The 15,974-nt window shown below is 37.0% G+C and overlaps 1 protein-coding gene across 1 annotated transcript in view; it reads right to left on the reverse strand.

Moving 5' to 3' along the window:
- MALRD1 (MAM and LDL receptor class A domain containing 1) overlaps nt 1-15,974 on the reverse strand; it is a gene marked incomplete at its 5' end in the record, with an annotated part of 844,763 nt that overhangs the window by 248,928 nt on the left and 579,861 nt on the right. The window contains one exon of the mRNA XM_073885547.1: nt 11,999-12,182. Coding sequence (XP_073741648.1) covers nt 11,999-12,182 — 184 coding nt within the window. The remainder of the gene's footprint in view (nt 1-11,998; nt 12,183-15,974) is intronic.

Consider the following 15,974-nt stretch of genomic DNA (forward strand, 5'->3'; position numbering starts at 1 on the left):
CTCCCCGCTGAGCAGGGAGCGTGTTGTGGGGTTCAATCCCAGGACCCTGAGATCATGACCTGAGCCAAAATCAAGAGTTGGATGCTTAACCGACTGCGCCATCCAGACACCTGGACAGTATATCTTTAAAGTCATAATTCTGTATGCTCTTAGGCTGAGAAATTGCCTAGCAGGAAATTGTGGTAGGCTATCAGTTCTCTAAACAAATATCCACTACCTTCTTCCTTAGTTTTGAATAAACACATGTCCTGGATTTCTTTATAGTTTGAACATGCAACAAAAATTTGGCTAATTAGTTATAAGCGAAATTGATGTGCAACAGTTTTAAGGAAATCTTTTAAAAGACAGTTAGTATATGCTCTTTGCCTCTTTCTCCACCTTATTTTTTTCTTGCCAGCTGGAAGGTAGACATAATGACTAGAACTAAAGCATCCAGCCTAAACTGTCATCTCCCCCACAATTTTTCATACACCCTCCCCCCTTCTCCATTCTGCATAGTCTAAGTCAGTTCATTGCTTTTTACCTATGCCATTAGACTAGCCATCTATTGAAATAGTCAATTCATTGTGTACTATACTTCAGTATTTGTTTGTAGGAAGTATTTTTTTAAGGATCTTATTTATTTGAGAGAGAGAGAGAGAGAGAGAGAGCGCGCGCGCCTGCGCGCGCGCATGCCCACGAGTGGGGGAGGGGCAGAGGGAGAGGGAGAAGCAGACTCCCCGCTGAGCAGGAAGCCTGATGCAGGACTAGATCCCAGGACCATGGGATCATGACCTGAGCTGAAAGCAGACACTTAACTGACTGAGCAACCCAGGCGCCCCTGTAGGAAGTATTATATTAATATTTGTTGAATGAATGATATAACATCGGAAGAATACATTGTCAATGGGCCCACAGTGGACTTGTTTACCTCACTCCCTTCATCTGATGATTCACTCTCAACCATATGGTCACCAAGCTTTGGTCCCAGTAGGCTTATGTGTACAATATGTCCCTACCATCGGACTGCAGTTCTGATGAAGGTCATTTGACCCAAAATCAATCAGAGTCCTCTACCAGAGAATTTAGAAATATAACTAATGAGTTTCTGCAACAATGTTGTTAGGGCTTTTAAGTCGTGAGGCGTAGTCATGTTTTCTGCCTATGCATGTTGAAGCAGAGAAAGCTGGTTCCACAGGGTGAGGGAGTGAAAGAGATGTGCAGAGATGCAGTTAAGAGACAAGAGGCACAGAAAAATCACGGCTCAAGTTCCCTCTTCAATCTTAGTTTTAGAATCTTCCTGAATCTGGACTGTGTTCCTGATCTTGGATTTCCTGAGATGCCTCCTATCCTTAAATAAACTCCCTTTGTGTTTAATGCTATTGGCAATTAAACTAGACCTAATTAACCTTGAGACTTCCCAGAAATTATCATGAGAATGTATAAAGACCAAAAGACCAAAAAGTAAACTAGTGGAAAGAAATCCAAACCACACTTGGTTTCTTTTGCTGAGTTCCTTCCTGGCCTTTGAGTCAACAATTTAAAACTTTGCATTTCCCAAATCTGCCGAGGCAACTTTCCAGACAATTTGTGTGACTTATTTTGCTCAAATCCTTCAAGAACCCATTCTGTATTAAATATCTTTATTCTCTCCTTAAAAGAAATCATGCATGTGTTTGGTCTAGTTTGACCTTGGCATCCACTAATGTCTAGTAGGTACCAGTTTCCTTCTATTGTCTTTATTATTTCATAGGTAATCTATATTTCTGTAGAACAATGAAGATTGTATGTAACTGACTGGGGGTGGGGGGTGGGGAATTAGGCCAATACAACACAGAAGTAGTGCTGATTCCTATATGATTTTCTTCACTACAATAATGTCTTGTGCCACCAAGGAAGAACCCCCACACAGCTGAACCAGAGAGCCAAGAAAGATGCAGGGCTATTCAGTATGTGCGTTACCTACTGTTCACAATGTTTCTGTACATGCTCTCTTTGCATGTACAGAATATTTGGGCACTTTCCCTGTGTCTCCATTATTAAACAGCCTTACACATTTTTTAAACCACCCTTCCACCAAGATTTCTTGCTTCCCAACTTACTCCCCTTTTTAAGTCAAGTAATACATTTACTGAAAAGTTCCTCTATTAGGATTTTAAAATGTTTTATACTGGACTAGTATTTTTTTATTATGGCTGTTATTGTTTTTATTAGAAGCATTTAACTTAGTTACCTATGCCTTGAGTGGCTTGCCCCAACCCTATTTTCCCATAAGCCCTCTCCCTGTGTGACTATTCAAAATATGAGGTTTTTCAGAAACTCATATATGCCTCTGTGTATATGTGTTCCATCAAATATAATAGACAAGAAAATTTATTTCTAGCCTTGTCTTAATATTTGTACATGTATATATACATGCAAATTTTATTAAAACCTAGCTCTTTATGTTTGATCCAATTGATATTTTTTGAGCACCACATCTATGTATTTAAAGTACACCTGTGACATATATATTATATATATTTGTACTAATGTTTCAGGACTGAAAAACATATCTTTCAACTGTGTAATGGAAAATTTAAAAAAAACCAACATTAACATAAAATGGAAGTCTTGTTAAGAATATTAGTTATGAATAGAAAATAATTATTAAAACATAATTCAGTAAAAACTGAGGTGCCATATTGTCACTAATACTCTGTACAATGGTCTTACTGACCAAGGTATTAAGTGTGGAAATGTTCACTGTAATTAAAACAAAAATTCTAATTAGGAACTATATGAACAAAGGATAATGTGAGTATTCAGATTTACAGTAGCCTTCATTTGAACTTAGGGGTATTTCAAAGGCATTTAAATCTTACTGAAATGTATGCTTGAGTAATTACTTTTCCTTAATATTATGAATGAACGAAGCTATATCATTTTGCTTGGATTATAATCAAGTATAATCACATCAATTATAATCTTTAGTTTATCATTGTGATATGATTATAATTACAGCTTTAAATACGGACCTTTTTGACACTGGAACAGTAATCTTATCAATTATATTGAAAGATAAAGTAATACCTGATTTTTCTAGATATGTAACAAATAATTTCAATATAACATTAAAGTAATTAGATCTATCCATGGCTTTGATTTTTTAATTTAAAAGAGCTGATTATAGATATAATAACCTCAATTGCATAGTCCTGTTTTTAAAAATATGGGCATGGGACCAAAAACAAGAATTGATGCCCTGATTTTACAAGAAGCAAATAACTTGGCTCTAAGTCTTATTGAAGAACAATGTTGTTGGTTGACCGTAACAACGAAGCCTCTCTCCTGAGGCCTGTCTCACATCAATTCAAGCAATAAAGCAAAGTGAAGACTAAAGCTGGCAATAACTGAAAGCAGAGGGTTGATGCCACAAGGGCTCTCTACCTCCTGGTTCTGAATTTTGTGTAGTGTCAACTTTTTTCTCCTGACCACTTTCCCAAGGCTAGAGCAGGATAGCTGAAAGCTCTTTCTTAACATACTCAGGATATTAGAATCTGAAAGATAGGTATCCTTCTCTTTTACATCTTCAGTTTGAAAAAAAAAAAAAACCACCTAAAGATTGGTTATCTTAGGTTGTAATTTCTTTTTGTTCATTAATTAAGCAACCACAATCCTCATGCGGTAACCTCAAAGACAACAGATGCATCTGCTTCGAGGGTTACAATGCTAGAGAACCCAATGTCAAATATAACTCAACATATGTATAGTACAAGTCTATAATAGCTCTAGCTGTAAAAATATTCCCTCTGTAATATAGGAAATTGCATGGTGTGTTAGGTAGGACCAAGTAGATTACATATATGACACATAATAAATAAACCCAAAATCTCAAAAGCACCATTTCTGGAGGGTCACTTACTACACACATCTAAAACATATTGGCAGAGGGACTTTTCTCTACCAATTTGGAAAACCAGGCAGCTGGAGACACAACATCTGGAAAATAAGGCCTCCTCCTACCACAGCATCAGAAAGGAGACCTGGAGGGTTGTCTACCAGCACTTCAACCTGGAAGTGACACGTTACTTCCTCAGAGCACACAGGCCACATCTTTTCACATGGATCCACTTACCCAAAAGGGTCTGCGACACATGGAAAGAAAATGGATATTTTGCAAATAGTAAATAATCTTTACAACAAACAATGATAGGTTTAAAAAAATTGTAGTATCTGTTATGAGTCCATGAACGGATATCACCACTCTTCTCTACTGATGAAGAATCAAAATTTTTGAATCAATAAAAATCAGTTACCTTTCTTTGACTGAAAAGGGAAAGGGTATTTATCATGATTTTAGTACTATCTCATGTTTTTATGGCTAAATATAGCTAAGGTTTTATGCTGTTAAGCATCAGTAAGGAAATCAACCTGGCTGGTATTAGTTATTGCCAACCTCTGTACCTTAATTTTCTGGAGTTTTACTGAGGATTAAATAAAATATGATGGTGATGATTATGATGATAATCATATGTTTAGAATTTATTAAGTAGTTAAAGTGTTTCTGTTCAAACCTCTTAGCATATGTTAATTTGTCAAATCTATAAAAGTAGGTCTGATTTTTATTGCCATAAAGAAATGGAGGCAACTGGGGCGCCTGGGTGGCTCAGTTGGTTAAGCGACTGCCTTCGGCTCAGGTCATGATCCTGGAGTCCCGGGATCGAGTCCCACATCGGGCTCCCTGCTCAGCGGGGAGTCTGCTTCTCCCTCTGACCCTCTTCCCTCTCGTGCTATCTCTCATTCTCTCTCTCTCAAATAAATAAATAAAATCTTTAAAAAAAAAAAAAGAAATGGAGGCAACAGACATGATAAGCATGTATTCAAGGTCACATGGCAAGTAAGTGGCAGTGACAGAATTTAAACCTAGGGAGACCAACTCAGTCAGCCTATTTGACTCCTGTGCTGTGAGGAGATCCCCAGTTTAGAGCAGGCATTTCTGATGACAAAGTTCTGAATGATGAGACCCATCGCTATCCCCCTACCCTTTTTTCTTCTGCTTCATCCATCAATGTGCTTTCCTCCAAATCAATCTGCCTGGCTGGTCTGGAGGAACTCCTCACTAAGATGTTTGCATGGTCACCTCTTATTTCATTTAAGGTTCTGCTCAACTCTAACCATCAAAGAGACTGTGTCTTACCACTCTAATCAAAGTAATAATCTCCTTAGCTTTTCCCCTATAGCATGCATAGCCTCTATTACCACATGACACAATATTACATATTACTTTGCTTATTATCTGTGTCTGCCACCAGAATGTAACTCAATGAAGGCGGAAACTTGCTCTGATCTGAATTTTCACACACACACCAAGATTTGAGTGAACGGTTTCTATTAATCTACCTGTCCTCCCATCCACCGGTCTGTCCATCCATCCATCCATATACCCATTCATTTTTTTATCCATCCTTACATTATACAGAGCTACAAATCATCTACCCATTAGTTATTAAAAATAAATGGCTTTTGGGCGTCTGGCTGGCTCAGGCGTTAAGCGTCTGCCTTCGGCTCAGGTCATGATCCCAGGGTCCTGGGATCAAGCCCCACATCGGGCTCCCTGCTCAGCAGGAAGCCTGCTTCTCCCTCTCCCACTCCCCCTGCTTGTGTTCCTGCTCTTGCTATCTCTGTCTCTGTCAAATAAATAAATAAAATCTTAAAAAATAAATAAATGGCTTTTAATTATTTCATTAGGGTGAGATGTTCAGTTATTATTTTTTTTTTACTCACTGCCATCCTCCCTTTCTTTTTTCTCTTTTTTTTTTCTTCTCTTCTCATATACTTTATAACATATATACTTTAAAAGAAAATTGTGTGAGATCTAAAAGCAACACTTGGAGGACTCATATGTTAAGTAGAAATACAGCTTTTCATCTAAACTAAGTGAAGAAGGTTAAGTTTTGAAGGCAAACTCTACAGGCTTCTGTTTAGAGATTTATGTATTCGTGAACTTTATATACAGCAATCACTGTTTTGTGATCTCCCAAGTTCAATTTGAATCCAGAGTAATGCTGCACTGAAGTCATTATCATCAAGCCACTATTTTTTACTCCAGATCAATTACTGTTTAAAGGACACTTAGAAGTCATTTTACATACAGTTTTTGAGGGGGAAAAATGAAAGGTGTGAAAGTGGTTATAGTAAAAGAGTAAGCCTTTTCAGTTTATATGTGAAGACAATGCACTGGACATCTAAAATTATAATGATGCTCTGGCTTCCCTTACTTTATCCCCAAACAATTTCTGTCCTTTCACATTTAGGATTATTTGGGAAGCGTGATGTGTTTTGTTCTGTATGAATTTAGAAAAAGACAGAGTAGCTACTGTGCTACTGTCCACTTAGAAGATTTTATGGACTTCTGGAAGCATTTTCTATTCCCTAAATTATTCCTTCCTTTTCCCTGAACTAAAATCTGGTCATCATTCAATTGCATCTTCTAGATGTTACAGTCGAAAAGGCAATATCTGACACTGTTGGCTCCCACCCTAAGGTAACAGGTTAACGGACCAGGCTTACTAGTTTCTTGGAAACAGTTCACAGAGCAGTCCAGGAAATATAAGGCACAGGGGGCATGTGGGGTAGGGGAGGAAGTGCCGGCAGTCAAGGCAGGGGCCCTGAAACGGGAAATGGAAAATCAATAAAGCCAAACACTGTGTAACACGGGCATTTCAGCCCTGTTCGGAGGAGATGTGCACAGTCCACTGCACAGAGTTTTCTGCAGCCCAGGCAATCAATACATGTTCGCTGAACAGGTGAACAGAACAAACCAGATCTTAAACGATGATACAGAAAATGTTGTGCCTAAAACAGTATCAAGCCTGCACTTGTTTTTCCTTTATACTTTTAGCAAACAAATATTCAGTGTTTGCGGATCTCACGCATTCTTCAAAGCACTTTGCATGAAGGAAATGATTTAGTCCTAAAGCTCTCCAAGATGGAAGCAGAATTATTATTTCATAACTGAGAAAAATGAGACGAAGGATGATCGTGTGTCTTGTCTAAAACCACAGAGCAGACAGCAAGAGGGTAACCTAGGATTTGCACCTAATGGTTTTGCAGAACTGGGTTCCCAACAACTGACATAAATGCTACTTAGTATTCATAGCAAAAGCGATAAGTATCAGCTGAATGATTGTACTTAGTAAATAATACTCTTTGAAAAATGAGTGAACATTTAAATTTAGAATTTACACTTTGATAATTACAATGATGGAATATTTCTTTCCGGTCTATACAAATTCCAGTCCTACTTTTCTCTGCTATAGGATGGTAGTTGCATTTTATAAGATTTTTATAAAAAAAACATTTTAAATCAACGTGAATTTAAAAAGAGGAGATATCAAGTTCCTAATCTGTCACTTAATTTTCCATGAATAAGCTACTTGCTGCCTGTTAATTTATCCAAAAAGGAGATATGCCTCTTAATGGGTCCCTGGACAGACCAAACACTATGTCTATGCTTTTGCCTTATTTTTCTTTTTAGAGAAATACAATAGATTTGATAGTAAATTGAAGATAGTACCATGATGTATTCAGAATGCAAAGATATAAAAAAATACATATAGCTTTATGTTGGTCATGTACTAAATATTATCTAATAAATTGAGTTGTAAGTTTTTGAATGGAAAATAAAAAGTAACTATGAAGCTCAAATAGCTTTCTTATTTGCAGGTAAAGTAGATAACCACCAAATAGAAATAGAAATACATAGAAATCATATATATCTTCCACCTTCTTCCACAGTCACTTTTCATCAATTTTAAACTGTTCTCAATTATTCCAAACTTCTAAAAATATACATAGGGCGCCTGGGTGGCTCAGTTGGTTGGGCGACTGCTTTCGGTTTGGGTCACGATCCTGGAGTCCCGGGATCGAGTCCTGCATTGGGCTCCCTACTCGGCAGGGAGTCTGCTTCTCCCTCTGACCCTCTTCCCTCTCGTGCTCTCTATCTCTCATTCTCTCTCTCTCAAATAAATAAAAATAAAAATCTTTAAAAAATAATAAATAAATAAAAATATACATAGACTCTACAGTTGTCAGAGAGTCCCAGGAAAATCCCAGAGAGTCCATTATGATCCTGTCATTCTGCAAATGTGAAAACTGAAGCTCTATAATGACACAGCCAAAGTTGGAGGATTAGTGCTAAATCCCTGAAAAAGGTTATAAATCTATAGAATCTACATAAATCTATAAAAACATATGGTGCCTTGCTTTTTAAGATTTTCTGGCTTAGTCCCCATCCCCCATTTTGATGTGGGTCTTCTCTTTTCTTCATCTGTCCCTAGTCTACTCAATTTTGATTCTAGTCCCAGTGCTGTGTCTGTTAATGCTTGGTTTCGCTGGGTTTATGAATGTGAACTGCTGAAATGGAAGGGAATCATGGCGGATCCAGTTTGAGTGTTCATGGTGTCAACGGCTCCCACCCCCCAGAACTTCCCACAGAGCCCTGGACCCACTCATTCCATAAGTGAGTGAAACCCCTCCAGTTTTAGCTACCGTTCTCAAACTACCTGACTGAATTTCCCAGTGAATATCTGTTGGCTCCTTCATGATTCTCCTGTCTTCTCCTTTACAGACATAAATAACACACAGGTGGTGGTTTATCCCTGTGTGCTTATATACTGGCTTTAGAAGGGATGCATTTTCACTTAATTTTGTTGTATATGTTTTCTGTGACAGACTGACTTCGCTAACTAGGTGCTCTGTTTTGATGTGAGAACTTGGGAAAATACAAAAACCATTCTGCCACAAACCCCACCACAACCACTACCATGTTTCCATAATTCTCCCGCTTTTATATAGATTTTAAACAATTTCATTGATTTATAATTTAGAATTTACATACATTAAGATCACCTATATTATGTTTACAATTTAATGGCTTTCGTATATTTATGAAGTTGTGCAACAAACAACTGCCATAAAAAATGTAGAATATTTTCATCCTACAGAGAATCATCCTACACAGAAATGCATATTCCTTAGCACTTATTCCTCACCCCTTTTTTCTTCAGCCCTAAGGAGCCCTAAAGAACCACTCATCTACTTTCTGCCTCTACACATCTGTCTATTATGGATATTTCATATAAATGGTATCGTATAATATATGGTCTTTTGTTACAGGTAGTATGTGACAGATAAATATGAAGTAATGTTCTAAGTTCTTCATCTCAAATGGTAAACAGCAACAATTCCATGATAGACTTTATGGCAATGTGTTTGCATATGATTTGAAGTTGGCTACCGAGTGCAGGGCAATAAAACACCAACTGAGAATATGGCCATGGTCAATAGGAATGATGACAACTATAACAATAAAAGATGATATACCAATTTTACTATGTGTCAAGCTTCTTCTAAGCACTTCACATATATTAACATATTTAACATTCACAGAAATGTTATGATGGAAGTCCTATCATTATCATCCCCATTTTATTGATAAGGAAACTGAGGCAAAGTAAAATAAAGTCACCCAAACTAGTAAGTAGAAAAGCTGATTCCACACCCAGATAGTTAGACTCCAGACTTCTTGTTCTTTTTCTTTTTTTCTTTTTGAGAGAGAGAGTGGGGGCTGTGGGGGAGGTGCAGAAGGAGAGGGAAAAGAGAGAGAATCTCAAGCAGACTCCTGCTGAGCATGGAGCCCAATCACAGAACCTGATATCATGACCTGAGCTGAAGAGTCGGATGCTTAATCAACTGAGCCACCCAGGTTTCCCACAAGACTCCTTGTTTTTTTTTTTTTTTTTTTCATTTATTTTATTTTAGAGAGACACAGAGACAGCTTGAGTTGGGGGAGGAGCAGAGGGAGAGGAAGAGGGAGAGAAGCAGATACCCCCGAGTGGGAAGACTGAGGGGGGCAGGGGCTCCAACTCACCACCCTGAGATCATGACCTGAGCTGAAATCAAGAGTCAGATGTTTTAACAGACTCAGCCACCCAGGCACCCCAAGACTCCTTGTTCTTAACCACTGTTCTATAGTGCATTTCTGATGTTTAGGTTTAGTTAATTACCATTCTCTTCTAAATTGGTGATAGTGCCAAGCAGCTTAGGGTAACAACTTCTGAGTAACACTAATTTCTACTGGCATAGTAGTTTAAGGAGACAAAATAATCACTGTCTTTTGTTCCATAGATATTCTTTCACACTTCCTCAGAATGTTTTATCTTTCTATCTTAACGAAAACCTAATCTGAAAACCTTCATTATCTGTAGCAGATTGGGCTTTAACTGCTTTTTAATAAAGCAATGGCTATTTTGTCCTAAAACATATTTGATACACAATTGACTATATTCAAGTTCAATTGGTCATAATTTGCCTCTTTATTTTGAGGACACAGAAAGAACTATAGACCTAAAAAGTACTTGATCACTAAGCATAAGATATTAAAGTGTTTCTTAGTAAGCTGAGCATTAGATTGAGCTGAATAAAATTAATTATAATCATGTAAATTCTCATATGACTTTGCAAGAATGGGGAAAACAAAACAGTGCAAACTTCTCCACGAAACTGGCAAAGTTGGAATAAGAATGCTCAGATTTCTTCTGACCTGAATCAACCCATCTAATAATCATTCTGCCTCTCTTAAGAGCAAAGGAATCTCTCTAGTTTAATAAAATCTCCTTTATTTCTAAAATCTTAGAAAAACGTTCTGGAGATTGTTTTTTTAAGTTGCCAGAATCATTTACAGATTGAAGAACTAACTATGATAGAAATTTAGCATATTGGGCGCCTGGGTGGCTCAGTTGTTAAGTGTCTGCCTTCGGCTCAGCTTATGATCCTGGGGTCCTAGGATCGTGCCCCACATCGAGCTCCCCACTCAGCAGGAAGCCTGCTTCTCCCTCTCCCACTCCTCCTGCTTGTGTTCCCTCTCTCGCTGTGTCTCTCTCTGTCAAATAAATAAATAAAATCTTTTAAAAAAAAGAAATTTAGCATATTATTAGGAAGGTGACTACCGAAGAATTGAAGAAGCACATCCTTCTAGAATAAACGCATATCTTCTAAGATATATTTTCATGATTATATATTCAGAACCTCATTTTCTGTTGTCCAGAACCGTCTCCCAAACATCTCCAAGCCCAAATCCTGTCCCCTTCTTGACATGAATACCCAGATCTCTGTGCTCCCTACATCACCTGGGATCTTTGAAGCAGCCTTGCTCATAAAAAGAGCAGATGCTGTAGCATCACCAAATACCAAATCACATTTTTGAGCTCAGTGAAATGATACTTTAATGTGAGAGCAATAATAAAATGAAACAGCACTTAAGTTTTGCTCGCAGTCCCAGGGGAGCTTGCCTCCAAGAGAATCAGTGTAGAATTCATTGGCAGTGTATATCACATGGCACTATTTTGGAAATCAGATGGAAGAGTGCCTCAGAAAGAACTTTGCCAGTTGTGAAACTGTGCAAGTATATTTATAATTATTTTTGACATTTTCCGGGTAGTTCTGTAAAGAAAAATCTAAGCATAGTTACACTTCACACATTTGGAAGTGAGATAAACGACAGCAAAATTTTTCAAGTTGCTGTTCACCTGCTGGAGTAGCATTTTAAATACCCAAAGCCTTGCTCTCAATTCAAGTTCTGCTTGAATTACACCTGGGTGAATGTATTTCTCATATATCTGCTAAGTGACAGCTTTCTAACATTTTTTTTACTAGTTCATTTTAAATTAATTTAGATAAAGGTATGAAAATATTAGGCATGCACTTAAGTTGTGTTGAAAAGTCAATGCAAAGGAAAACACTTCTACATATCAGAGAGGGGATGATCTGAAGGAGGCAAGGAGTTAAATGCTTGTGTGCTTGTGGGAGGGAGACGCTATCCTCTCTTAACATGTAAGTTTATGAAATGATCACTTTCAATTGATTTGTATGGAGGTACCAAATATATTTCAGCAGAACATTTTGTAAATGAGAAGTAAAGATAAGATGGCTATATTATAAAAGTTGTTCCAAATAGAAGTGATTTCCAGGAACTTACCAGTCGTGCAGTTTTTAAATTCAATGTCATCAATCGCAGGTCCTCCTCCCAGATCCCTTGTTCTGATGCCTTGGAATAGGACTTCAAAATTCCTTAGCTTTCCTAGCAGGATGACAGCCCGTTGCCAGTGATCACCAGAGTTCTGCTCACTTTCTTGCCATACTTTTGACAGTCCTTTCTCTGTCTGCATTACAGAAATAAACACAAACGAAGAAAAAAAGCCAATCATGTAGAACAGAAGCATCTGATTAATGAAAACTGATTAAAAAACAAACACTGGAACTCTGATAACATCCATGATATACTTGATCTCATTAAAACAGAGGCATATTAGGGGCTCCTGGGTGGCTCAGTCGGTTAAGCGTCTGCCTTCTGCTTGGGTCACGATCCCGGTGTCCTGGGATTGAGCCCCACATCAGGCTCTGTGCTCCGCAGGGAGCCTGCTTCTCCCTCTCCTTCTGCCCGCCTGCCTGTCTGCCTATTTGTGATCGCTCTCCCTCTGTCAAATAAATAAATAAAATCTTTAAAAATAAATAAAACAGAGGCATATTAATCTACATTGTTTAATGTAGTGTTTCCTAGAAGTACTGATAAATCTGTTTTGGTGTTTTCAGAGACACCACTATTTAGGAGTGGCCTACTCGGTTCACTCCACCTCTCCTTTGCATGCACACAAAATCCTCAATATCTGATGGGATCTGAACATTTTACAGAAATCCTGGGTTGTAGCTCAGGATGCTCCCCCAACCTTCTATTCATATTCTGTAATTATTTAGATTCTACCTTCCTTCAAAGAGTGGAAATAATTTACATGGGAAAAGAGAAGAAAAGAGATGGAAGGAGGAATATGTGGAAGAAATCACTATCCCTGATGGGTATGACAAAGGGATTGTGAAGTGAGCCATGGTGGCAAAGTGATGATTTCTAAGATCAGTGGGTTTTCAAAAATCCTATTAATACATTATTTTGGCTATCTAAAAAATTCTATTATGACTGATATATGAGCATCAGCTACAACTTTTTCTATACCACACTCTTCAGTTATAAAGGAAAAATTAATTTTCTAAAAATCTTATATACATATCTCCTCTGAATTGTTTGTTGCTCTTCTGGACCTAGCTCCTCCTGAGAATTAGATGTTTTAATAAATCATGATGACTGACACATTGCAAAGAAAGAGAAATAAATATATATTTGCTATATATATACAGCATTACAAATAAATATATATACTTGCTATGTTATTATATATGTACATATTATGTTTATGGTTAGCCCCACATAATATCTTAGGGTCCACTATTTTGTTCTCATAACAATTTAACAAGAATAACATGTCTGAAGCTTGTAATCAAAACTGTGGAATTGAGGGGAATGGCAGCCAGAAAATCAAGCACCTGTTCCAACAGATTTATAGCATGCAACTGTGAAATACATAATTTACAGGGTTTTTTTAATATAAGCTGAAGAAAAAGAGAAATATTTGAAGAAAGGATCCAAAAGAATTACATTTCCATAGGTTCTTGCTTTTAGGGCACTAATGTTGATAAATATGGCTGACATCTTGTTCTGCTGAAGGAGATGCAATCAAGCAGTTCTTCCTCGGTTGAATTACAGAGAAAGCGGAGCCACATATCAGTTAATCCAAAATTAACTTTGCAAAACAGCTAATGGTGTCTAGATAGATTTCTGAACAGCCTCCTCCCCCACCGCCAAAAAATATGATAAATCTTTACACACAGAGACTCCTGCAACTTTTGCCTTGAAGGGGATGGGAAATTCACACGTAATTAATGGAATTTCATATCTTTCTGATGACTAAAGAAGAGAAGCCTTTTCCAAGGTTAACCTTTTACTATCAGTGATGTCATAGTGATGTGGAATCAAAGGAATGATTAGTTACATTAAAGATTAAAGTAGAGGGGGCATGTCTGACACATAGCAACATAACAGGCATGGATATTAATAAAGTCTGTCTTCACTTACAAACTTAACTCACTTTGCTAATATTTTCCTATTAATCTACTTCTGAAGTTTCTAGAGCCACTCATTAACTGTGACAAGCCCCCAAAGGGTTTTCAACAAAAACCATCACAGAAGGTTGTGTGATCATTTTAATCAATAACATAAAAACCATTTATTCAGTCTTACAACTGACCTTCTAGTGAAAAAGAGATTTGAATAATACGTCCATTATCATTTTATGTAGTAAGAAAAGAAAACGAGGGTGAATTCTTTTGAAAACCAACTGTGGACCAATCTAAAGGCAGGTGACTGTAGAATATCATTCTAGTATATTTACTATCATGCCTCTTTTTTTAAAGATTTTATTTATTTATTTGACAGAGAGGGAGAGAGGGAACACAGCAGGGAGAGTGTGAGAGGGAGAAGCAGGCTTCTCGCCAAGCAGAGAGCCCAATGTGGGGCTCGATGTGGGGCTCAATCCCAGGATCCTGGGATCATGACCCGAGCCGAAGGCAGACGCTTAATAGTTGACCCACCCAGGTGCCCCATATCATTCCTCTTTGAATATAACGTATCAAATCTTATCCCCATAATTATCAAAATAATGCATCCAAATGTAAAATGGAGACTTATTTATTTATTAACTTATCTGTCCATTCATTCATTTATTCCACAAACATTCTATGTTGACATGTACTATGTTAGATACCAGGAATAAAAAGGTGGAAAAAAAAAAGAGAGTCTCACCTGTGGAGGTAATAATCGAATATGCGAAAGTGAGAAAAATAAATTACTAGAAAAGTTACATAAATATAGATTTTATTTATTTTTCTGATATATATCAATATACATCAGAACAATTTTTTAAGAAAACAGTTACATGTCAATCTCATTTTTGTTCCACATACACTGTTGCTTTATTTACTTAATATTCTGATTTTCAATTCTTTCTAAATTGAAAAAATGAAAAACCTCTTAATATCAACTCATGACGCTGCTACTGGCCAAGGACATATCTCTCGGATTCGTTCATATGGATGTTAAACCATCCCAACAACCCAAGGCAATAAACATATGAAAAGTGATTGGCCACACTAATAATAGTAAAAATAGACATTAGTACAATGATAATTAAATTATAGAAATTGAAGGGATACTCTCTTCTTGTAATGTAACCATTTACCCAACTTTGAACTGATTTGCCATGTATTATGCATATTGATCCTTTATCTTATATATTGCATATTTGTTTTGGAAATGTATCTGCCCTCATACTTTATGTCAGTGTTTCCCTTTTGTGTCATGAAAAGAAAAGCAGTAAGAAATACTAAAACTCTGCCCCCACCGCCAAAAGCAAAGGCCGAGCAGAGCCTAGACTTCAACCCAAATTCAGTACCCAGGGGCCCCAAGACCTCTCCTTCCAAGATTTTTTCAAATGAAGAAAAACTAAGAGAATTTGTCACCAGTAGACATACCTTAAATGAATGGCTAATGGAGCTTCTTAGAATATCAAGAAGGGATAAAAAAACACAGCTAAAATATGAGTAAATACAATAAACTTTTCTTATGCTCTTGAATTTATTTTTGATAGTTGAAGGAAAAATACCACGTAATATGGTTCTCAATGTATGTAAAGCAAATAATTAAGGCATAAATATTGTAAGTGCAAGAGAGTAAAGACATAAAGGGATGTAAAGTTGCTACACCGGAATTAAGTCTTAATGTTGCATTTTAATAGGTCACATTTTCATCCTCAATTTTTTTTGTTCTTTTGGTTTTCTCATACATTCAGTCTCCCAAATGAATCTTAGAATAATTTAACAAATAGGTGAAATTTTAAATATTGAATTATTTTACCCTGAGATATCATTTATTTTTTGACTTGTTCAAGACTCTTTATGCCACTCACTAAAATTTTAGTCTTTTTAATAAATAAGTTACATACTTATTATAACATTTATTTCTAGATATTTGGCAATGTGTGTCACAGTGGCGAGTGGGAGACAGGCAA

Source organism: Callorhinus ursinus, unplaced genomic scaffold, assembly GCF_003265705.2.
Source record: "Callorhinus ursinus isolate GAN/ISIS: 27379988/994484 unplaced genomic scaffold, GSC_fseal_2.0 scaffold63, whole genome shotgun sequence".
Taxonomy (NCBI): Eukaryota; Metazoa; Chordata; class Mammalia; order Carnivora; family Otariidae; genus Callorhinus; species Callorhinus ursinus.